Source organism: Malus sylvestris, chromosome 5 (genome assembly GCF_916048215.2).
Source record: "Malus sylvestris chromosome 5, drMalSylv7.2, whole genome shotgun sequence".
Classification (NCBI taxonomy): domain Eukaryota; kingdom Viridiplantae; phylum Streptophyta; class Magnoliopsida; order Rosales; family Rosaceae; genus Malus; species Malus sylvestris.
Genome location: NC_062264.1, coordinates 8602714 through 8626694, shown reverse-complemented (window position 1 = coordinate 8626694; position 23981 = coordinate 8602714). Strand labels below are relative to the sequence as shown.

At 37.0% G+C, this 23981-nt stretch overlaps 1 protein-coding gene across 1 annotated transcript; it reads right to left on the bottom strand.

Moving 5' to 3' along the window:
• Window positions 1-4140: 4140 nt before the first annotated feature.
• On the bottom strand, window positions 4141-15180 carry LOC126623417 (dynamin-related protein 3A-like). Its single transcript, XM_050292305.1, has 20 exons — window positions 14653-15180; window positions 13681-13963; window positions 13576-13604; window positions 13361-13462; window positions 13008-13076; window positions 12860-12919; window positions 12493-12606; window positions 12102-12150; window positions 11837-11946; window positions 10925-11017; window positions 10643-10735; window positions 10416-10553; window positions 9755-9868; window positions 9563-9658; window positions 7033-7087; window positions 6661-6809; window positions 6397-6543; window positions 5846-5898; window positions 5630-5729; window positions 4141-4867 (listed from the first exon to the last, which is right to left on the bottom strand). Exons 1-20 carry the CDS (start codon window positions 15031-15033, stop codon window positions 4592-4594), a joined length of 2511 nt encoding a protein of 836 aa, XP_050148262.1. The 5' UTR covers window positions 15034-15180; the 3' UTR covers window positions 4141-4591.
• Window positions 15181-23981: the final 8801 nt, after the last annotated feature.

Here is a 23981-nt window from a genome sequence, read left to right as displayed (position 1 = left end):
TGCTAGGCTAGGTTGATGAGCTATAGTCCAATCGTACAGGTCACATTAGGTGACTCCGACTAACATGTTATTTTACATTGATTCTACACCTGGCTTACATGATTTATACTCTATGGCATGGCATATTTTGGGTTTCACTGCCCTTGTGTGTTGTTTTATATATATGTAGTACTATTTTCTAGAAACTATACGGGTTTTACAGTGAGGGGTTATTATGTTCAGAAAAGATAAATGTGTTTTCAAACGTTTTGTTTTTGCTCACTCACCCTTCTGTTTTGCACCCCTCCAAATTCTAGGTAGCTGATCGTCTTTGGTGGCTCACGAGGACTTCACGGCGGTTCTGACATATCCATAAATAAGTATAAATCTTCTCCATGTTTTGTATAATTAGCACTTAATTGGTTTGACTGTGTTGTTGGATTGCCTATGCTCTGAATACTTGTATTTGGTACTTGACCACTTTCATGCACTTATGTATTATCACTAGTTAGATTAGCTTAGGTTGGTTTTCATTTATTCGCATTTTCTTATTATCGTTTACACTTTTGTTGTGCACTTGGCTACGTCACCCTCACGTGACAGCCAACACATTATGAAAATTTGTAAGGAATTTATAAAAATTTGTGAAATGCGTAAAAAAATTATGAAAATTATGTGTGAAATTGCAGGAGATTTATGAAAATTTGTGAAATTTGTAGGAAATATTTAAATTTGGTAAAATTTTAGATCCTTGACACCGTGCTTAGGATCCCCTACACCATGCTTCATCTACGTCTTAGCAGTACAACAGATTGGCCCACAACTTTGGGACCGTAGTATGGACCCATTGCCCTTTGAAGTGGGAAGCCTTGAGAGCAATGCCAGAGGATAAGAAGAAGGGATGTTGCATTTTTTGGCAACTTATGGAAAAGCTATGGAGGGGGATCCAAGAAGATTCAATGGAGAAAGCTACAAGGATGTTCCATGAAGATTCAACAAGGACAAGACAAGGTTCTAAGGAGCATAGGAGCATCTTAGAGAGGCCATTACATTGGCTCAAAATGGAATACATCTCTCTCCCTTCCACTTGTTTAACAATGATTTAATTTGATACATCAACCATTAGGCTTGTGCATCTTGAAGGGGATTTACTTCTGATTAGTAATTTTTTTAATGCTTCTATTGCCTTGCTTTAACCTAGTGATATTTCCCGTTTATTGTATTAGTTTTGACTAATCATCTTGGCATTATTCTGGAAGATATTTTCCAAAGATTGAGTTTCAGGGCATTATTCTGGAATATTTTATTTTCTAAAGATTGAGTTTCAGGCATATCGCTAACGGTATTTTTCTACAAATAGGTCTGACGTGGCCTAGTTCCTCACATTGACAACAAGTAGGAACAAACTTTATTTCAGTTGAAGAAGTGGTTCCAAGTGAGATAGACTGAGAACTCTTCACAAACCTTGTTCCTGCTAGTGCATCAGTTGAGCACTCACCATCAAAATCAAGTTCACTTTTATGACCACATGGTTTACCCAACTTCAGCATTTTGTCAACTTTTTCAGCACCAATAGTGAGTTTGAACAATTTTATTTTTCTGCCTCTTGCAAATCTCCCAACAGTTTCTCTTTGCTTTCACAAATAAAGATGCAACTTTCCTCAAGTGATTCTAGCTGAGTAGATAGCTTATCACTCAGTAAAACATGATCAATGATTTTTTATTTCAAGTAGAGCAATTTTTTCATCCTGCACTTTCCTTGCATTTCTAAGACTGTCATTCTCAGCCTGCAACTCCCTTGTCCCTTCTATCCAACTCAATGTTTTCTTTTTTTGTGGTACAAGCCAAGTGAACCATCCTATCATATTTGGTGCACAGCTTAGAGTAGGGAACCATTGTGTGATTTTTAGGGAACACTTCATCATCAGCCGAGAAATCCTCCAAAGTAGCATCGAGAAACTCTGTATTTGATTCTATATCACTGAATAATTCTTCTATAACGTTAACTAGATCAACGGTCCGTTCTTCATCATCTTTTGAGCAATGAAGGTGGTGAGACTTTTCACTGTCACTTTCTTCCCAAGTTTTTTCATGACCTTGTCCTTTCTAGCTGACCATATTTTATTATTTGCACAAGCAACCGTCAGATGTCCAATGCGTCCACAGGTAAAGCGTTTTCTATCTGAAAATTTGAATTGCTTCTTCTCATTGAATCTTCTTCCTTCAATCTGGCCTCAAGGATCTTTGAAGTGTTGTCATTTCTTCGGCAATCTCTCTCTTTGTCTTTGAGAATCCTCCTGAAATTTTTAATAAACAGTGTCTAGTCTTCCTCAAGATCTTCAATCAACTTTGGTTGTTGCAGACTGATCTTTTGTGCCATTCGTAGCAATGTTTCTGTTCGGACAAAGATTTCTCTAGAAAAGGCTCTTTGGACCTCAGCACAACTCCCCAAAGGATTGGCACTTTGGATGTATGTGTTTGGTAGTCAAGCTCTTGCTTGCCTTGTGTGCTGTAACAAGAGCTTGAAGTTAGTTCTGAAATGTGCCTTTGTGGGGTCTTAAGTGTAGGCCTTGAGGCTCGCAATCAAAACTAACTAAATGCTTAGGCGTGCCACTGCTATCTCAGTATAGCAAATGTAAAACAAGTGTGTTTTAAGTTAATTACTTGCGCCCCACTTCTTGTTACCAAGGGATTATCACAGATGGGTTAAGTCTGTATTAAGTTCTTTTTCTTGCCTTATAAACAAGGACTTTTAGTTCATGATCTTGTATGTTTGAATGGAGGGAGTCCAGAGCCCCTTAAGTCATTTGTTTGGTTCCAAATTGCTCTTAATGAAAACATATCCATTAAGTTAACCAAATCCAGATGCAAATGGAACTTTTAAAATAGGAAAACAAGTGGAAATAACTTGAATACATGTTGGAGAATGAATTAAGTAATAGATCTATGAATTCTGAGAACAAACAAAGAGATTCGAGCAAGATTTCACCTTGTCTGGCAAGGTTGAACCTCTTGCAACCACTTCTCTTTCAGTTTACAGGGGTTGTATGCTAAAAGGGATGGATGGTAAACAGGTTTACATGAGGGAATCAATACTACAACGCTAAGGGAAGTAGCATAGCTTTTATACTAGACAAAAGATAGCTTTTGTAATTCAACTATTGCTAAAAAGACTAAATTTCAATTTGAAGGGTACAAACTGGCTTGAGAGCAGAGTTTGTATGCTTGTTTGTTTGATTGATTGAGTGTACTTGTCTCTGTTGTCTCATCTTCCTTTACAAGGCGATTTGGCCCGAGGGTCAGGGCAATGCTCTTGCCTGAAAGCTCTTGGAAGGTAGTGAGTCATCAGTTTTTTTACTTATAATGCCACTGGAAAGTGTTTTTTGGCTAATAGTAGGTTAGCCTTCATCACTTGTCACTTCAATTATGGACACGTGGCTTGTGTCTTGGCTAAGAAGGTTTCAGTTTGCTCATGGGCTTGATGCTGGTGCTTCGGGCAAGTCTTCCTTTAATTTGGCACCCTTGGGCTTTCCTTCATTCGAGCCCAATATCAAATATTAACCCAAACAGTTTCTTGCTCCTTTTAGAGTATCCTTCTTCAATCTCAAGTTTCATCTCAAAAGCTTTCAGTTTTCCCACCACCATGCCAAAACTGATTTCTTCTAACCTTCCAAAGGACTTTGAAAAATACTCAGTTTCATTCACCCCTTAGTTCTTTAAACTTTGAGAGGATAACCCGCAACTTCAAAGTTCTCACTTGATTGTCTCCCTCATGCACCACTTTCAATTTTTTTTCACGCTTCATTAATTTCACTTAGACATCAAAATGACCTCTCAGCTTCGGCTGAGAGGATGATGGTGACAGAGCCGGGTGAGGTGCGAATGGCAGTTCTCGGCTTCCGCCATGTTGAAGATGTGGGTGTCACGGGTCAATTTGGAGAGAATTACAGAGATGGAGATAGTGAGGGCTGTATAACTGCAGAGTCCGCGTGAGAATTTAGACTGAGATATACAATTACGAGCCACTCAATGTTGTAACTGACAAAACGAGTTCTACGAGCGGGTTTTAATTCCAGACGTTCAATCCCATCCCACTGCTGCAGCTTTGCGAGCCACTCAATGTCCGATTTGATTCGTGTCAATATACAATTACGCAACAAATTGGCATCCACCATCACTAACTTTCACCTTGTTAAACAAAACAACACAAATGGTTGTCGCGGTCCACATTATTTTGAAACAAAAACCAAAAAATTTGTATATGCGTATCTACGAGTGAGGAGTTGAGAGAACCATCTATGTCAAAAAAAGGTAAGCGAGACAGGACCCTGTTACTCTTGGGTCCTAGTTAAGAAACAAAAATATTACAATCAACAACAATCGTCTGCCTTCCATACTATTATATATAAATAAACGGGTCGAGAAATATGCAGTGGAAACAGCAATGCCTGCTACCCCCGATTTGCACAACTCATCAGTTGGAACAAAATACCAACTCCCCGACAGTCTGCCTACTGAAGGTGAACTTCCAATCACCTACAGAATCGGAAGAGCAATCAAATGAATATAATGCTTCGACAAGACAAAAGACTTGCACTGTTACTCGAACCGCTTATGGATCAACAGTTGGATATAGACCAGGCATGTACATGCGTCCACTTCCATTTGAATCCGCATTAGAATAAAATGGCGAGTGAAGCTCCCCCGAGTGAGACGACTTTCTAGACTTTGTATTCTTAGGTGAAGAGGAGTAGGAATCATGTGAACTACTTGTATCATACAGTGATGATGTTGGCAAGCCATGGATCTTTGGCAACCCTGTTGGATCAGCACCCAAAGAATAACCTTTTTCAACTGTGTCTGCTTCCAAAGGCAGTTCATCCAACGTCTACAAACAAAAGAAAAACAGTGAGTACCAAGTACTAAACTGAGCACTTCCTGCTGTATGATCTAAAAGCAGTAAATTCTTTTTCCATGCTGAAAAGAATCATCATTTAATTAATGACCCAAAAGAGTTCACCGTCAACAAGTAGTTCACCAAAAAGATATGATCTCAAAAATAACTACCAGAAATGAAACATATTAACCTCCAAGTAGAACAAGAGCCAAAATGCTCAGCCATCTACCAAACACACCCTTCCAATCCAGTAAAGTAGCACAGATTGCAGATATGCTGTGCCACATTTCATAAATATTTACTTTTGAATTTAAAATATACTCGGCGACTGATACTTGTTACAAAGCAAAGCAGACGTGGTAATCTAAAGGGATACCTTGTTTCAGGTCACAAATTATCTTAATCAACATTTGTGTTTTTAAGGAGAGGTTGACGAGGAGAAATTTAACAAGTTGTATTGATCTTAGAGAGGAAAATTGTTTTTATTGGCCTCAAAGTTGAAGAGGAAATTTGTTTTCATTAAACCTATATTAGAAAATGAACTGTCCTATGCCAAAATATGAAATTATTTGCTGACATGAATCAAATTTCCTAAAATCCCATACTGCTTTTCCCAGATTGATTCAATTTGTCGTCCGCATTTAATTGGGATTATCTGCACATGCCAATGTACGGAATGTGCACAGATAAAGCAGAGCCTCTACTTCCATGGAGTTCCAGGTGGAGTTGTTTATAAGCAAAGAAAAAACATACCCGGAAAGCCTGTTGCAGAACTCGGAGAGTTTCCCGGGTTCGCTTTCTTTTCATTGCTACTTCATCTGGCTCCTGCAGCATCTCTTCAAACAGGTTCTCACTGTTTGGGATCGTAAAAACCAAACCATCGATCAATCAACAGTCAATACAGGAAACTAGTAAATGGCATAAGATATACACAGCAAATGTAAAATTGGCAGATGCTTTTTCTGTTACCGGTAAAGCTTCTTAATGAAGACGTTGTGCAGCTCACGCTTTGTATGATTCACCTAAGTACATATTGATGACGAAAATAGTTACTCTATGAAATGCTCAGAACTCAATTTAGATCACACAACTGATAATGAGTTTAATCATGCAAATCAATCTTGGGAAGATAATACATATATTTTTATGGCTTAAAAAAGCACTAACTTCATATACTTTCATAGAATAAAATAGTACAAGAATATATGTAAGGCGGACAGGAAAACAAATACATACATATATACACAAGGCTCCAAATGTGGGTATAATAAAGGAAGCATTTAGATTTGAAAGGTTGCAAGAAAATAGTTTAAGTTTCACCATTGTATAAATTTTACATCCCACGTTAAATGTAAATCAATTCTACCACTTGTACCTCATAGGTACTTGTCTAACACAAAACTACACTATTATACCTTTCTAAGAATATGAATAAGAAAACATTGGGGAAAAAAAAAGGAAATGAAAAAAAGACGCAACATGAAAAGTAAATAGCTTGCATCCATGAAAGTCGATATTACCAGGAAGTGCATTATTGCTTTTGGTACAGAATCCTCTATATTCTTCCTGACAATGTCATAGTAAGATCTTAATAGGAGTTTTGTGACTGCAATTTCAATTGTCTCCTGCTCTGAGTGGCTCTCTGTGGGCCTCAATATAGTTGGGGGCTGAAAGAAGGGTAACAAGTTAGGAAAACACAGAAATATAAAATACTGTCTGATATTTAAAATAGAATTACAAGATAAAGCCCACAGGCAAAGTCAATATTGAAAATGACAAAATACCTCGCTTAAATGGATCATTGAGACTGCTTGTTCAATGTTGTTAATAGGTTCATTATATGGCTTGTTTATTAAGCTCTCTTTAGCTGGTGTGCGGTTATCATTCCCACCAAAAATTGAAGAAATCCCCCAACTTGAACCAGTTGAACCTCCTAATTAATTGCAAAAGATGACAAAGGAAAACACATTGAATTCCATCATTTCATGTGAATTCCAACATGAAATCACGCATTGATACACACAAAAGCACATGCACAAGGCCTTATCAACCCACCAAGAAGACAACATACATATTATACATATTGTTGAATTCATCCTTTAGGGTCAACATGTCACCATACATCACCAAAAATATTAAAAATGAAATTGTGTTACCTAATATATTCCCAGATGATGCAACTTTTTCATTGTCTGCCACAGGTCGTGCACCCTGTCAGTCATCCATACAAAATCATAAATACAATTAGACAAGCCGAGATTGACCAGTTTTTCAATGGTGAAGGCAAAAGGCAAGGCATTTGGTTCTTGCTATGTCATGGAAGCCTCGATGTATCAATACAATAGCCTTTTAGAACTTGATTTATAATAACGAAAAAAATATAAAATATAGATTTGTAAATATAAGTTATTGTAAAAATAACCCCCTACATTTTATTACGCTCGCACTATGTTGTTGATTACAACTTGGTACAAGTCCATGAGAAACTTCTATAATAAGTCTTTAAAATAATTCTATTAGTATTAGTATCATAATAAATAGTATATCGACTCTCTATTTACTGGAGTTTGTATTTGTTATATTTTGTTGATTTGTGAAAAATAAAAAAAATAAAAAAAAATTAATACGGAGCATATGCCATGTTCCCTTGTGGTAGCCACATACTAAATGATGTATAGAGTTGGGCAGCTGAAATTTGATGGCTTAGTGGAAGCGAAAACACATAACTGAAAAGAAACGAAAATAAAAGGATAACTGGAATCACTCCAGGGGCCTCTCACCCGTTCTTGGCCTTGTACCAAGTTCTTGGCCTAGCACCAAGTTCTTGGCCTCATACCAAGAATTGGAATTTGGAATTGCTCCAAATAAACTCCTAAAAATGGGGTGACCCCAAGCCAACAAGGCTCCCTGCTTTGCAAGGGTGTGGGAAAGTATTCTACACAGCCTTACCCTTGCTTTGCAAAGAGGCTGTTTCCACGACTCGAACTTGTGGCCTTTCAGTCACAAAGGAGCAACCTTTCTGTTGCACCAAATAAACTCCTAGTCTCCTATTGCAGGAAATTTAACTCAAACTTTTATTCATAAACTCATCTGTGCTCTATGACTAACCAAGGGGGGTTTTATAGATCCTTAAAACATAAAAAACGCAGAAAGGTAAAATTAATCTAGGAAAGAAATCCTTCTAGAAAGGCAAAATAGAATAGGAGATTAACCAAATCCTTCTAGAAACGGTGGTAGAGCTCCGCTCCTGCAATTGGGTCGCTGCGACGGGTTGGATGTCTAATTGTCCAGGTGGTAACGATAGTATCTTGTACCTGAACCAATGGCTCACTTTTTCTAAGTAATGGGGAAGAGGACCGAAACATGCCACTGAAAGACTACTGAGACAAAGATGGGTTGTCAAGAACGTAGAGGAGGTAGGATGGGCAGTTGGTCAAATCTAGTATGGATCGTACATGGACGGTAGTTGGAGTCAACGGCTCTCCTAGGGTTCCCTCATCTGGGATCCCTGGGGAAGAGGATCAAGTTGGCCATAGAACTAGGGAACTAATAATAAAATCCTGCTCCAAAAGTTTTAATCCAATCCTAAAAGGACTTGAATTGTCTTCTTTCGCTTTTTAACCCTTACAATAATAAAGCCTAAAAACTTCTTGTTGTCTCTAAAGGAAACATGGAAGTTGCAAGTATGCAAAAGCCTAAAAACCTAAAAACTTCCATTATCACCAACCATGCATGTGTGGGAAGATAGATGTTCTTCTCCAATCATCATTATTCTTAGGGTGAGTTAATGTGTATCTCAGCACCGACATCCTTGGTTGAGCAATCTCTTCAAATTCATCATCGGTATTGGATGGAATTTCAGGTTCATAAACCTCTTACTCCATCAAATGCCTTTTGAATACTTGCTGCCAACACATTTTTAGGTTGCTCCCTTGTGGGACAAAGGAGAGCAAAATGTCCATAACCTTTACATTAATTAAACCTTTGAACTCCACCTTCTTGTGTATCAGATTGTGCTCCCTTTCCCTTCTGAATCTTCATTGAATCTGAATCTTCATAGAACCTGATGTATTGAGATCCTTATAAACTAGATCAGGTGTTGTTCCATGATCATTGTAACTAAGAAAGTCAGTCTTAAAACCATTACTTCAAATTACACACTCTAAACAACTTGATAAGCCCTCTTTAAAAAAATCACTTCATGAGGAATCAATTCTGAGAAAGCGGCACTAGTTGATCCTCTCTTACACACATCGCAACATCTATTCTTCAAATTTAGCATTCAGCAACTGGCACACTTTTTTGTCGAAGAACTTGCCACTGATCCAATAAGTGTTGTTGATAAGATAAAGGAACATATTTTTCCTTTAATCAATTTTTCTTCGTGCCCTGTTCTTTCTACTTATCGTTCAACATTGGTCCCGAATAAGTTAGCTTGACCCACCAACTTATACTTGGCAAACTTAACTTTCAGATTCAGACATTTCATAACATTCGAAATAGTGGTCCCTGGCAGCTAACCAATCAAGGAAAGCTTTAGGATTCAGCTCACCGTTGAAAACATTGATAGTGATTAATGACAGTAAATTTAGCATTTTTTTCTAGTTTCTACACATGCAACTGTGATAACTATAGAAATAGGGCTTTGCAATAATGAACCTCAAATGAGGGGCGACTTTCCCATACCTGTTCAGGCACCATTCCATTTACTGGTCTGGCAAGAAATGTTCTAGATTTCAAACTTCTTTCAGATGTTGGTGCCTTATCAGAATCTACACCATCCTAATTCACAAAACAGAAATAAAAGACATAATTAAAAAACACAAAAATTAGACCGACTGACTGCAATGAAAAAAATTATACATCTAATGCACATACCTTTTGCCTTGAAAGAGGCAGTGGTATCCGAGATGATTTCACCTGTTGCAATGCAACCTCCACAGCCTTACTCCCACCAACAAAATTTGCATGTGAAGTATTGATGTAGTCCATCTGCAAATTGAATTACAATAAGACCCAAATATACTCGCAAAATACATGAGACGGAAGAAACAATTACAGATGCTCTGACAGGTTCTAAAGTTGCTATAGTTCAAATCTGTATTAAAGCAAAGGATCCTTATTGGGATCCAACATGCTCATTATAATTCCTTTATGAGAAACTAAATTTTACCAAAGAGTTAAAAACTTCATACAAAACATAGTAGCAGAACTTGAAAAGCTACTCTCAAAGAAGACCAAAACACCCTCTTACAATGTAGTACAACTCCAACAGCTATCCTACAGCAGCTCCCCAATTTATTAATGTGAAGCCCATAATGATTCCCTAAACCTCACTTTTCCCAATAGTTCTATATGCCCAAGAAACTATTTCAGAAGGCTGGTTTACCCAACAAAACTGTGACCAGCAGTTTTCAATTCATGGAGAGGTTACTAAAAAAAATTCAAACAATGTCGATCAATACCTCATTTGAAGGCTTTCAAACAAAATTCAAATAATGCACCACCACTATAATGCAAAGTATCTTAACCACCATACCTCCATCTCAATAATATGCCCAATCATTGTCTCAGAGGGTTCAAGGCCTTCCCGCAGGAAGTTCCCTATGACTTCATCCATCCGCCTTCTTAGAATAGGGAATCGCTGCAATTCACTTACTAGGCAGCGATGGCTAATCTGAACAGAAAACAATATTATTTGGAAACAGAATTAGGAATGTGTATAACCAAGAAAACAAATAAAAAACCAAGTTACACTTTTTCTACCTTCATCAACTCGTCATATATGAACCTAGCGCACTGAAGGCTTGGATCTAACAAGCGAGCTATTTGCCTCCGGACAAGATTTTCAAAAGGAACCTATATGCATGAAGTAAAAATGACTCACTTGATCAACGGAGAAAGGACACATAAATCAAAGAAAAGACTTAAAGAAAGAAAGGACATGTTAATATAAAAAAATTAAATTAAAAAAAAAAGTCTGCCTCTAAATCATAAGTATGGAATTTAACAAAAGAAAGCAGAAAGTGAGAAAGGAATAAGACCTACTTCTGGTACAAATAATGCAGATCTAGGACCGGTGGCATTTTGAATGGCAGTTCGAATGTCATCATCTGTAAGATCCTCACATGGATCCACCTCCTACAAATGAAATCAATTCATATCATTTAATGATTGCAAAACTTATAAAGGTGACTGCTATTCCAACCACAAAACAACTTAGGAAGAGGGGAAAGACTGAACAACAGTCATTTAGCTTTTAAACCTCATCATACCATACTTCTCTATAACCAGATCTGACATTTTAAACTCTATAAAAATGCACACACAAATATACTTCAAAATTTGTGAAAAGGGACAAAGGTCATATTTTTTTCATCATAAAGAAACTTAAATTGCATCAATTTAACAGTTAAGTTACCCTTTATCCATGTAGAAAGACAGCTAAAAATGAAAATAAAAAAATAAAACGAGCACACTTGCATTAATTTGAATTTTAAGCACCCATGTATCCATGTAACATTGAACAGTCACACCAGTGTACACATTGAGAAAATCTGCTTACGCTTTTAAAGATTTTAAAAGTTATCATTCTCACAATAACAAACAAGAAAATTACTCCATTTAATTGGTGAAGAGAAAGATAGTATAATTTTTATATTGCAATCTGTTGTGCTCTCAACTGTCCAAATGGACCAATAACCCATATTGGCATACAAATTGAAACATAGAACAGATTTCTTAAAAAGTGATATGATTGAAACTACAACACAGTATGCTGTCATCTTACTGGAGATGAAGGAAATAAATCATGCTTAGGATAGAGCAATACAATTGTATTATAAGTAACATGCAACTTTAAAGCGTAATTGTTATTTGTATGCTGCTCCACTAATTAAAGAATATCACAGAGATTCGAGCATAAAGATCTCAGCCAGATATGTATCACAAAGTTCAAACCTCCAAACTCTTGACAAAGATATTTTGAAAAATATAGTGAATTCGCGCTCCACCAGAAAGCTCAGTTGTTGACATTTCTTCATTTTTCCCCTCGACCATTGTAGAAAATGCTGTTTTCAACAAGAAATTTCAGATACTGTACATCAGTTTCACATGCTACACAATACAGATGCATACAAAGGTAAAAGATACAAATTAAACGACATGATCTATAGCATTTATCAGGAAAGCCAAAAGGACACATAGCAGGTAAAACCATATTTACCTTCACAGTACTTCGAAAGAATGTTAAGAAGTAGAGCTCCCTGACCAGCCTATTGGCAACAAAAAATAAGACATGTAGTTATATATGCATAAAAAATCAGTCACGACAAAGACCACCAGAAATTAAAGTGGGTAATCTATGCATAGAATTCAAGTGTTAAAACAGTCAAGTTTACAACTCTTGTGGCATGGCAACAGTCATGGAAGTTACATCACATTTATTATATATATAGCACAGAAGATTGCATGACAGAGATTATAAGTTACTAACAAGTCATGTATTGGGGTTAGGACAGAAATCCCATAACCTCAAGATATTACAACATAAAATTTAATCGTACAATACTATAATCCATATTGATCGCTCTAGTTTTAACTAACAATAAGCGCACCTTTGATTCTGTGATTTCCCCGTAACTGGCATGCTCCTTGGCAACAGTAACTAGTGTAGAGCTTATGCGTGATTTGAGCCCCGGAAGTACAGCCTTAATATGTTGCACCAGAATCTGTAAATAAATTACTAAGGTTAAGTCCATAAGCCATCTGCATTAATATAGCAACCTCCACCCAGAACGGCCCAAATTACAAAGAAAATGCCAGATAATCACAATAGTCTAAGCGGATTGAATGGATATGTGTGTCTGTCTGTCAAATGAACAGCATCAGAGCCAGTGAGATGAGAGAAACCTGTGTATACATGCAGTTGTATAACAGTTGCAAACATGAGACAAGTTTGTAAGAGTTCAAAAAATGTTAGACCTGGTTCAACTTCTTTGCCAACTGAGGGACACCACAGCGATCAGCTAGACCATTATATACCTACATCATCATATGAAAATTTCTATTTACAAGAGTTTCTAAATCCATGCCAACAGATAAAAATAATTCCAAGGAAGAGTAAGCATACTGGGCGGCTGCGGAAAAATTTCTCCTCAGCCATAAGAGCATCCTTAATACTTCGGTTCATCATAATATCCTGTTCCAAGGACACCCTTATCAGAAACCTTTCAAATTAGTTTCCTAATTTGATAATCCATATGTGCATATACACAAGAAAGCCAACACCAAATTAAAATAACTGTTAGGTATGACTTTGACAGGATCAAAGGAACAAAAAGGGAGGAGTAGCAAAAAAAGTGTGAATCCTTAACAAAGATTTCTATACTTTTGTTCCACAGCACTAAACTATCATTTAAGCTTACCACGATCTCACATGCAGCAGAAAATAAACAAACTTCTATGAAGTTTAAGATAAAGTACCTCCTGACTACGATTCACAACACCTACATAACCAAGTCTCAGGGGAATCACTTTTCCAAGCAACAGATTACGGGCATCAGTACCTCTATCCATTATATCCAACTGAAGTCATTAAAACATGAGCCAAAACCATATCAGCACAAAATAAACATCTTGCAAATGTGTCGATGAATTAAACCTGTAAAAGAAATCTAGGGTAAAAATAAAAATCACACCTTTGTGATTACTCCTATGGTCCGTAGACCTATCAATAGGAAATTGCACGCACTAGTTAGATACAATTTAACCAGGAATACCAAATGCAGAAGAGCAGAAATTACCATCAGGATCAGCATTTCCTGCAATCTGAAGAGCATCTGAGTTTGCTAAGTCAGAATTTGCTGCTGTAACAGCAAGAATTAAACAAGTTGGAATTTTGATGTATGACATGATCATCGTCCTAATTCTTGCTTCGATATCAGAGGGTTGGTCACCAACAGGAACCTTTGTTATACCAGGTAGATCTACTAGAGTGATATCAAGAACATTTGGTGAAAATATTTTCAAGCGTATCTGCTTGTCTGTGACACCTTTATTCCCCCCTGCCTCTCTCTCTGTCTCGGCCTATGTCAATAGAAATTTATTTAGCAGCAGAAGACCAAGTGTAAATATATATGTGTGTGTGGGTGTGTACATAACTTAATACTTCAATTCGCAAATGCACATCAACGGTTACATGTTTCACTTCAATTTCTATAAGAATACATATCGAAAACTAAATAATATAAATGAAAGCATAACTCAATTATATTATAGCCACACTTGGGTATGTAGAAGTAAATGAAAGAGAGTTCAAAAGCTAAGCAGAATCTTATAAAGCAATTTTAGTTTCTCAGCACCTTAATGTCAAAACTCAAAAAAGTAGGAATTATTGGAATAACATTTTGGTGGCAGAATGAAGGTAAGGGTTAGAGTCAGAAAAAGAAGCGAACTTTCTGGTAAAACTTTCAATTTGAGGGGCTACATTTAAGTAAAAAATTCCATTTCTATGGTGGCATTTTAACACTGAACTGCTGAAAAGTAATCGCTTAAACTAGTGACTGGGAAGATATGCTAAACCGATTATGTTCAGAGAATTGCACTAACTTTGCAGCCCAATAAATTTTATGGGGATCACATTTACACGCTAACATTGTTGTACGGAAAAAAGTGTATTTTTTACAATATTCAAATTCAAATCAGACTGCATAACATGCTCTACTTTCCTAGGAGCTAAACAACAATACCCAGACAAGTGATCTAAAAGAGAGCACCTGAATTTCCCTCCGAATCTCGGAGAAGTCGTAGAAGCGCTTCCCAGGCACGTGCAGGAACTCCCCATATTCCTCGTCAGTGCCGTCAGCATTGCGCTTAGTCTGCAAGAGCTGGAGTACGAGCGGGCGGCGCGTGCAAATTTCAGAACCACGCGGCAAGAAGTCACGGCCGACGAGGGCCTCGAGAACGCTGGACTTGCCGCTACTTTGGCTGCCAACGACGGCCACCTGAGGAAGCTCAATGGTTGATTGGGAACCGAGCTGCGCGAAGATGTCTTGGAGCTTGTTCACTATTGGGATCACAGAGTTGCCGAGGGGGGAAGCTGAGGGTGAAGGAGACGAACCGGATTGGGGGGGTGCCACTGAGGGTTCGTCGGCCATAGTTGGATCGGATCGTGCAGGGAGGCCTAGGGTTTTGGAAATTTCTTGGAGAGAGGGACTAGAGAGAGAGTTTGATTTGATTATCGTGTCTCTGGAGCCTTTGAGTTTTGAGCTGTTTAGTCCTTTCTTTGCGGGAAAGTTGAAAGTAAGAAGTGTGACGTACCAGGGGAGGCTGATTAATATCACTTTGGGATCCAACAACATTTTACTTATGATTTGGAGGGATTTTATTTTGTTTCACAATTTCAGGAGTATTCAAAAACAATTTTAAATGAGGGCATAGTTTGGTTCGGCCCAATTTATCCATAAGGCCATCTCCAACCGATGGTTGGCCAGAGGGCTCCTTCTAAGATCTTCTAAAATATTAATGTTTTAATGAACAGTACATTGTCATATTTGCCTCCGTCTCCAATCGATGGCCAAAGGGCCAGAGGGCTCGTTTTAACCTTGTCACAAAAAACTGTCTTCAACCGAGGGCCAAACATAATTTATTATTTAAAAACTACAACTTAAATGTTTAAGTTTCATGTTGTTAAATGTTTTTTATGTTGTATAATTTTTATGTTGGTTAATGTTATTTAATGTTGTTTCATATTGTTTAATGTTGTTTCATGTTACTTAATTTAATTTAATGTTGTATAATGGCTTAGGAAGTTATAGGAAAAAAATAGAATTAAAAAAAAATATGAAACAAATTTTGTAAAATAAAAGTTATAGGAAAAAAATAGAATTTAAAATAAAATAAAACAAATTTTGTGAAATAGAAGTTATAGGAAAAAAATAGAATTAAAAAAAATATGAAACAAATTTTGTAAAATAAAAGTTATAGGAAAAAAATAGAATTTAAAATAAAATAAAACAAATTTTGTGAAATAGAAGTTATAGGAAAAAATGGAATTTAAAAAAAATATGAAACAAATTTTGTAAAATAAAAGTTATAGGAAAAAAATAGAATTTAAAATAAAATATGAAAAATAAAAGTTATAGGAAAAATTTTGTAAATAAAAAATAATAATAAAACTGTAAAAAAAAAATTCAAAGCATTTATATCGATTATAACCGACATGAATACATTCATATTATTTAGTATGAATGTATTCCTGTCGATTAATCGACAGGAAATCCGACACATTTAAAAAAAATCTGGCCAGCCCGGGGCTGGCTGGCTGGTTGGAAGTGGCCAGCCCTCTAGCCCTCTCCGATTTCGTGGGGCCCTCTCAGATTCCACAGCCATTTGGCCTGGCCCTCGGTTGGATACGGTTTTTGATACACCCCGACCGAGATCAAGGCATGCTGGCCGTCACGTGAGAGTGACGTAGTCATGTGCATAGTGTGGAAGCAATAAGGATAGGAAATATATGTGTTTGTACAATACTTGACCAACCCCAAAACTACTAAGCACCGGTCAACATTATACCGCCAAAGATCCACAAGAGTCTTCCTCCAACCAGGAGGTCAATCACAACGCGACACATATCAACATCAGAGGCCAATCATAATGCGACATGTGTCGACATCAGATGCCAATCACAGCACGACACGTGTCAATGTCAGAATGAAACTAGAAACTCTCTTCTATAAATAGAGATCATTCTCTCACAATATTTCTTAATGTCATTTGTACTAAATCATTCACTTGTACTCACTAAAGGATAGCTTGAACCTATGTACTTGTGTAAACCCTTCACAATTAATGAGAACTCCTCTATTCCGTGGACGTAGCCAATCTGGGTGAACCACGTACATCTTGTGTTTGCTTCCCTGTCTCTATCCATTTACATACTTATCCACACTAGTAACCGGAGCAATCTAGCGAAGGTCACAAAATTAACATTTTCTGTTGTACCAAAGTCCCCACTGATTTTGTGCATCAACAATATGAATAAATAACAATCGAAAGTTACTAATGTGCACTCATAAACCAGAAGTGCTAAGAGTGAAATACAAGTGTAAGTACACCTAATCAGAGCGTAGAAAGTCTAGGTGCAATCCAGTAGGACAAGTACTAGTCATACAGTACCATAAGATGTCCTACAATTATTTTAATATGTCAGAACCACCGAAATCCTCGTACGTCACCAACAGCAAGCTTACCTAAAACCTGGAGGGGCACAAAACAGAAAACATGAGTGGGCAAAAACAAATGTTTAACAAAACCATTTCATTTCTCAAATGTTCTAACCCCTCGCTGTAAAACATGTATAATTTTCCCAGAGATAGAATATAGACAATGCATAAATGTATATGTAATTATCTCAATTCAAATCATGCTTCACATATTCATAATCATAAGTATGTCATGCCAAGATATAACAGAATAGGTAATTCAAGTGAGAATAAATTCAAGGAAAGTAACATATTGGCCGGAATACTTGTAGAAATCTGTACGGCTGAATTCATAGCTCAATAGTCAATCTAGTCGGAGTCACTAATATGACCTATACGACATTACACTACACACGAGTCAGAACCAATGAAAGGTCTGTACGACAAGACTGGGTGTAATATAATTATGCTTAATACTACTCTCTCATGATAGCTAGGCAATAAGTGGCTAGTCATCTACGAGTCGGAACCACCTATGATGGTCTGTACAACAAGACTGTGCACCTAAATTGGATCCAATATAAGCATATGGTGCGGGAGGTGACATTATATACAGGCATGTGCCATATCTCTAGCTAAATCATAATCACCCTAAGTGCAGGTTTATGAGCTCAATGTTTCTCAATCACATATCACATCATCGATGATTCATATAACCAAACATAACTCACCTGGTACTTACCTAAGCGTCCACAGCACCATAATTATATATTATGCATCATATACTATAGCAAATACAAAATATAAATCTATATGCATGACATTCAAGGCATACTTTCATTTAAATGCATTTTCTGGGAAAATATCAAGTATAAAAGTATATACTGAAAAACAAAAGCCCACTCACTGGTATGTCGAAGGGTGGTAGGCCCCGAGTCACCCTTAACTGCGCTCGTCCTCGAGATAAGTCTTACCTATATGCGAATTAACTGAATAAGCGTTAATTTAAAGCACATAACCAAGATTAGATAATAACTTCTCATACATTGCTCAAATGGGATGTTTGAATATACCAACGTGATCTACACAACTCCACGAACATCTCCATATTTTTAGAAAAAATTTCCAACCACCCACGTGCCCCCACGAGTGGGCACGTGCCAGGCACACTGACGGTAACCCTAACGGCGTTAGGGAATATTCCGTTAAAAAGTAGTATATACCGTTAAAACTAACCTAACGCCGTTAGAATATTCCGTCGCTCCTTCCTTGGTTCGCCGGACTGTCGCTGTCGTCGGAAAAACTGGAAAATTTATAACCTTAATATCTCAATCGTTTTTCACCCAAACTTCATGAAACTTAACTCAATTTAAAGCTCTTAACTTGTAAAACATCCCCATACCTGTTTAATGCTCCAAAAACGACAGAACTCACCGGAAAATCCCTCGATAATCCAGCTAAACCTGCAACTCGTTGAAACTAGGTCTCCCGACGTCCAATATGCTTGGTTTTTCTTCTCCGAGCTTCGTGAAGACGATCCAAAGCTTCCTATAACCTTAGAATCTTCCAAAAACTCCACATTTACGTGTGCATGAATAGTGCATCAAATCTGGGGTTCTTGGTTCTATGGTTTCCGAAGGGTTTAAGTTCAACCAAATGTATGGTTGGATTCCTGGGCTTGCTAGGAGTTCAAAATCACCTTTCAAACCTTCAATCCGTGCCTCGAATGCTTAATCCAAGTTTTGTCTGTACACTGTATGGAATTTGCAGAAATGCGAAAGAAGGGAGAGAGAGATATCTGAGTATGCACGTGTCGTGTGTGTGTGGTCCTAGTTGGGTCACCAATAGCACAAAACCTTAAGTCTTTAAATTCTAATTGGTCCCAGAATATTAAGGACTTAATGAATTGGTCCAAATCCAAAGTTTAAACCACACAACATTACAAACGTTCAAGGGCATACTTGACATTTCATACCTAAAAATATACTATTTTGGGACGGGTTGTGACAATTTTCGGGCTATTTTCGGCCCTTTGGACCCTTCGGTTGGAGATAGCCTAAAATCGCCAATCGAACAGAAACTCTATACTCTATCCGATTTGGTTTTGAATTGGAATAGAAATTGTGAACCGAACCTAGTTGAACCAATTTCTTTTCCGTCAAATTCTCGAGACTTCAGGTTGTTGAAATCTTGAATTTTTCTGTTTTCTTACAGGTTTTAAGGACAAAGTTATTGTGAATTTTTGTTTGTTTGGAGAATTATTGTTTATTTTTTGCTCCAATTCAAGTTTTTTTTTTTTTTTTAACAAATGATATAATCTACATTACAAGGTAGGGTAGTGGGCTAAACCTCACAATGGTATATAAATTGTTTGATCACTCTAATGGAGCTTTAGCGAACTGGAACAAATGGAGAAGTCTCTCAAATTGCTCTCTAACTCATGAACTCACAATTTGACTCCTAAGACTCCCAAATCTACATGGTGACCTCCACTGCAAAACCAAATTAGAGAATACTCTCTAAACTAATGGTGACGGCAGACACTACTGAACTAACCCTAAGGTCTTATTTATAGATCATAAGACATAGGTTTACATTGGAATCCTAATGAGAAGTAAAATTCAAATCCTAGTAGGTAAGGAAATCAAATCCTTGTCTTAATCAAATTGTAAATAACGGAAATTCTCAACCAAGTAAAGAATCGAACCAAGAAGTAAAAAACTCAAAATAGGACACACAACTAACCTAAATAAAAAAGCAAAATGAAACAGGAAACGCATGTTGCAACATTTTGCTCGTACCCGACTGGTCAGCTACCATCGATAACTGGTTGCCTGCTACCAAAAACTTCAGGTGATGCTTCTTTGCTTCTCTTGATCCTTGGTCACTTCCAGATTCATATCCAAACTCTAATTTTGAGCCATAAATCACAACATATTGTCATTGCTCTATCTCGGCTTCCAAATAATTTCATTATTAGAACTATGATATTGGCCATATGAACTCCTATTCACTAAAAGAAATTAGAGCACAACTTCTTACTGCTAAGAAAAAGGCTGAAACGATGGCACATAGCTTGAGTTTTAATTTGGAAGCTATTTATGTAAAATGAGGTCATCTCCAACCGAGCCAGCCAAAGAGTCATAAGTCATAAACTAGCTAAATGGCCAGCGGGCTGGCCAAAGAAAGCCAGCCAGTCAGCCTAACAGTAACATGACGTCAATGCAATTTCAATTAATGGGGCTTTGGGCCTTTGGTACTGGAAGGTCTGTTGAGCAAATAGAACTTGGAGTTTAAATATTTTTTTTTTTTAACAAAATGTAAAAAAGAAAATTAAAAATTCTAATTGGGCCTTTGGTACTGGAAGGTCTGTTGAGCAAATAGGACTTGATCAAGATAATGCAACTTCGATTACTGGTGGTTTGGGTAGTTCAGGTTTTAAGAAGTTGTATTTCAATTAAATTGTGATCTTTGAATTAATGTCTAAGTTGGTTAACATGCAATTAAAATTAAAATATTTAATAACATGAAATTGAACCAACATTTAACAAATATGTTAGTTTAATTCAATTAACTAATAAAATTAAAAAACAAACTTTAAATAATAAACTATTAAGGGGGCTAAAAATAACCTCCTTCGGTTGGAGATGGTATATAAATATGGTGTGACACTATTCATTAAAAAATAATTTCTTACAAAACTATAATTTGGATGGAGGCTAAACATTACCCTTTTGGTTGGGGATGGCCTGAGCTCCTCCATATCCTTTGTTTGTCAGACTAGTTCTTCGAAGGTGGGTTTTGTCAACTTGTTTTTTTTTTTTTTTCTTTCCACTAAACCCCTGTTTTAATCCCTATTTTGCACAAATTGATAGGTATACGTATGGAGGCATATCATTTTCAAACATAATATGATGAAAGCATACGATCATCTGGAATGGGATTTCTTATTTCAAGTCATGAGTTAGTTTGGTTTCTTTTTTTATTAATTTTTTTTTATTCCAGTGATAGCTTTAGTAAGTTATATGTTAGATTAGCCACCGACGGAGTTTGAACCTACACCGTCATGTAAGGGCACAACACATTTCCGCACTTACATTTTACTCACAGAAAGTTATTTGAAATAAAAAGTTTCCTGTCTTGGTCAATAGATCATGATTTCTTTACTTTATAAGGCACAAGAGGACTTTGTCAAGGTTTGGAACCCTAAGACTCATTGTTATTTAGAATTACTTTGCCCAATCAAGGTAGTTAAGAATGGAAATTTCCAAATCCCCTTTTTACAGTCCAAACCCTCTTTTTAATTCCTCATCTAAATGGGCCCTAAATTCTTCTTAAGTTTTTATTAGCAGCTCATTACAGATGCTTATGTGCGCAAACATACTTCAGAAAATTAATCTAGTTCAATCTCCAGCAATTAGGTTTTGGGGCATATTTTAATGGCTTAGACGGAACCACGTTGAGAGATTTTAGTGCATACTTGCTTCTTACCATACTCTTACACGTGGCAATTGGCCTTTAGTTTATTACTTATGAGCACACGCGAGTTAATAGCTAAATGGACGTACGTATAAACAAAAACAAAAAAAATCCTCTTATCCATACTCATTATTGTGTGATAAGGTTTTGAGTTATGGGTCATGACAGATGATATAAACTTTAACAGGTTATAATTGATAATCTAAATTCTTTTGATCTTAATATCAAGAAAACCTAAAGTAACGCAGGCCATAAAGAATTTGATAATGAAGAAAAGGCTTTCTTGTATATTTATGTGTATCTGTACAACTTGTTTACAATACTTATATAGGAATACATTTAGTCTAAAAGAAGTAAACTAGCAGACAAATAGCTAAACTTTAAGACCTAATTACAATGATTACAGTTTGTTTTATTCTCTAATATTTGATCCACAAATCAAGCTTTGATTGACGTTGACTTTGATTTCTAACACACCCCCTCAAGTTGGAATGTGGATGTCCAAGGTTCCTAACTTGCGAATGAGAGTATGAAATAATGGACTGCTGGGTGGCTTAGTGAATATGTTTGCAATATGTTGAGCTGAAGCATAAGATGTCTTGATTAAACCTGATTGTATTTTTTCTCGCATAGTGTGGCAATCAATTTCGATGTGTTTCGTGCGTTCATGGAACACGGGGTTGGTTGCGATGTGCAAAGCAGCCTGATTGTCGCAATATAAGAGACATGGTTGTATATGTGTTACACACATGTCTTGCAAAAGATATTTCAGCCACACTAATTCACAAGCAAGAGATGCCATTGATCTGTATTCTGATTTTGCTGAGGAACGTGACACAATGGGTTGTTTCTTGGTTTTCCAAGATATTGGTGAACCTCCAAGAAAGACGCAAAAGCTGGTAACTGATTGCTTGGTTGTTAGGCAACTTGCCCAATATGCGTCACAATATCCTTTCAATTGTAGCTTACCATGTGCTGGGAATAAAACACCTTGGCCTGGTGCTTTCTTCAAATAACGTAAGACACGATCCGCTACCTCAAGGTGGGGTTTCTTTGGTTGTTGCATAAATTGGCTTAGAACATGAACCGAGAAGGTGATGTCCGGCCTTGTGATTATAAGATATATGAGGCGACCAACAAGGCATCTATATTGTGTTGGGTTTTTGAGTAGTTCACCATCTGAAGGTGTAAGCCTCAAATGTTGCTCCATTGGAAAATTAGTTGGTTTTGCCCCAATCATACATGTATCTTCAAGTATATCCAAAGTATATTTACGCTGGGAAATAACAATACCTTATTTCGAACGGGCAACCTCAACCCCAAGAAAATACTTGAGATGCTCTAAGTCCTTAATCCGAAAATTATTATGTAAAAAGCTTTTAAACTTATCAATGGCAGTGTTGTCATTTCTTGTGATAATCATATCGTCGACATAAAGTAACACTGCTGTAAATGAATTGCCTCGTTGAGAAATCTCGTCCCCATATTTCACTATTTAAAATTACGTATTTCATATTATTATTATTGACGCGTTTTTATTTGCGAAGCATAAATTTATTTCAGTAAAATGACGAAAACGCCCTTAATGGACTAAATAAAATTTTCGAGGACATATTTGATTTGCATATAGTTTCCTACTTTTCTTTACGTATTTGGATAGTACTCATCAATACAAGCGTGTGAGCGTAAACGGAACGTAATTTAGAGCTATAACGAAGAAATTATTAACGTTTAAAGTTGGGGGCATTTTAGTAAATTTAACCTTCATATCTAGAAGGCTCCAGCAAAATCTGGAGTAGTGAGGAAGTGACACGTACACGGTTGATATGAAAAGAAAAGAAGAGAAAGGAGAAAAGGAAGGGATGAATCAGAAAAGGGAATAGGATTGAAAGGAAAGAAAAAGAAAAGATGGGAACTTGTGTCCTACCAAACCCGACCCAACGACGGCGCGATTTTTTCAGACGCCATTCATGGCGTTTCACAGCGAATCACCACCATCCATCACTTGGAAATAACTTCCTAGCCTTCCCTCTACCAATTCCACCTCAAAATTCATACAATTTGGCTTTGGATTCGCAGGAAATGAACCGATGGGTACGATGGTGTCCAGACGGCGATTCGCCATTTCTGAAGTCTACTCCATTGATTACTACCACTAATATACTCCAAACAACCTTAGAAATAAAGCCCAAGTAGTGGTGGAGGTGTCGGAACACGTATGGAGGTCGAATCGAAGCACACCCAATTCTAGGGTTCAGGTGGTTTATGGGCAATTTCAGGCGTTTGTCAACTGAATTGGACTTTAGCCCAGGTATAAAACTTACTCCACTCATCGAGATCTTCCTTATGGTGTAATTCGGTAATTTTCAGAATTAGTTGAATTTCCTGATGAGTTGGGGTGGCTGGCCGCCGCGTGACAGCGG

Coding starts and splice junctions, on each gene's coding strand:
- LOC126623417 (XM_050292305.1), bottom strand. CDS start 15,033: ATGGCCGACGAACCCTCAGTGGCACCCCCCCAATCCGGTTCGTCTCCT. Junction 9,869..10,415: donor GGCATATTATTGAGATGGAG/GTATGGTGGTTA, acceptor TTCAATTTGCAG/ATGGACTACATCAATACTTC. Junction 5,730..5,845: donor TTCATTAAGAAGCTTTACCG/GTAACAGAAAAA, acceptor GATCCCAAACAG/TGAGAACCTGTTTGAAGAGA.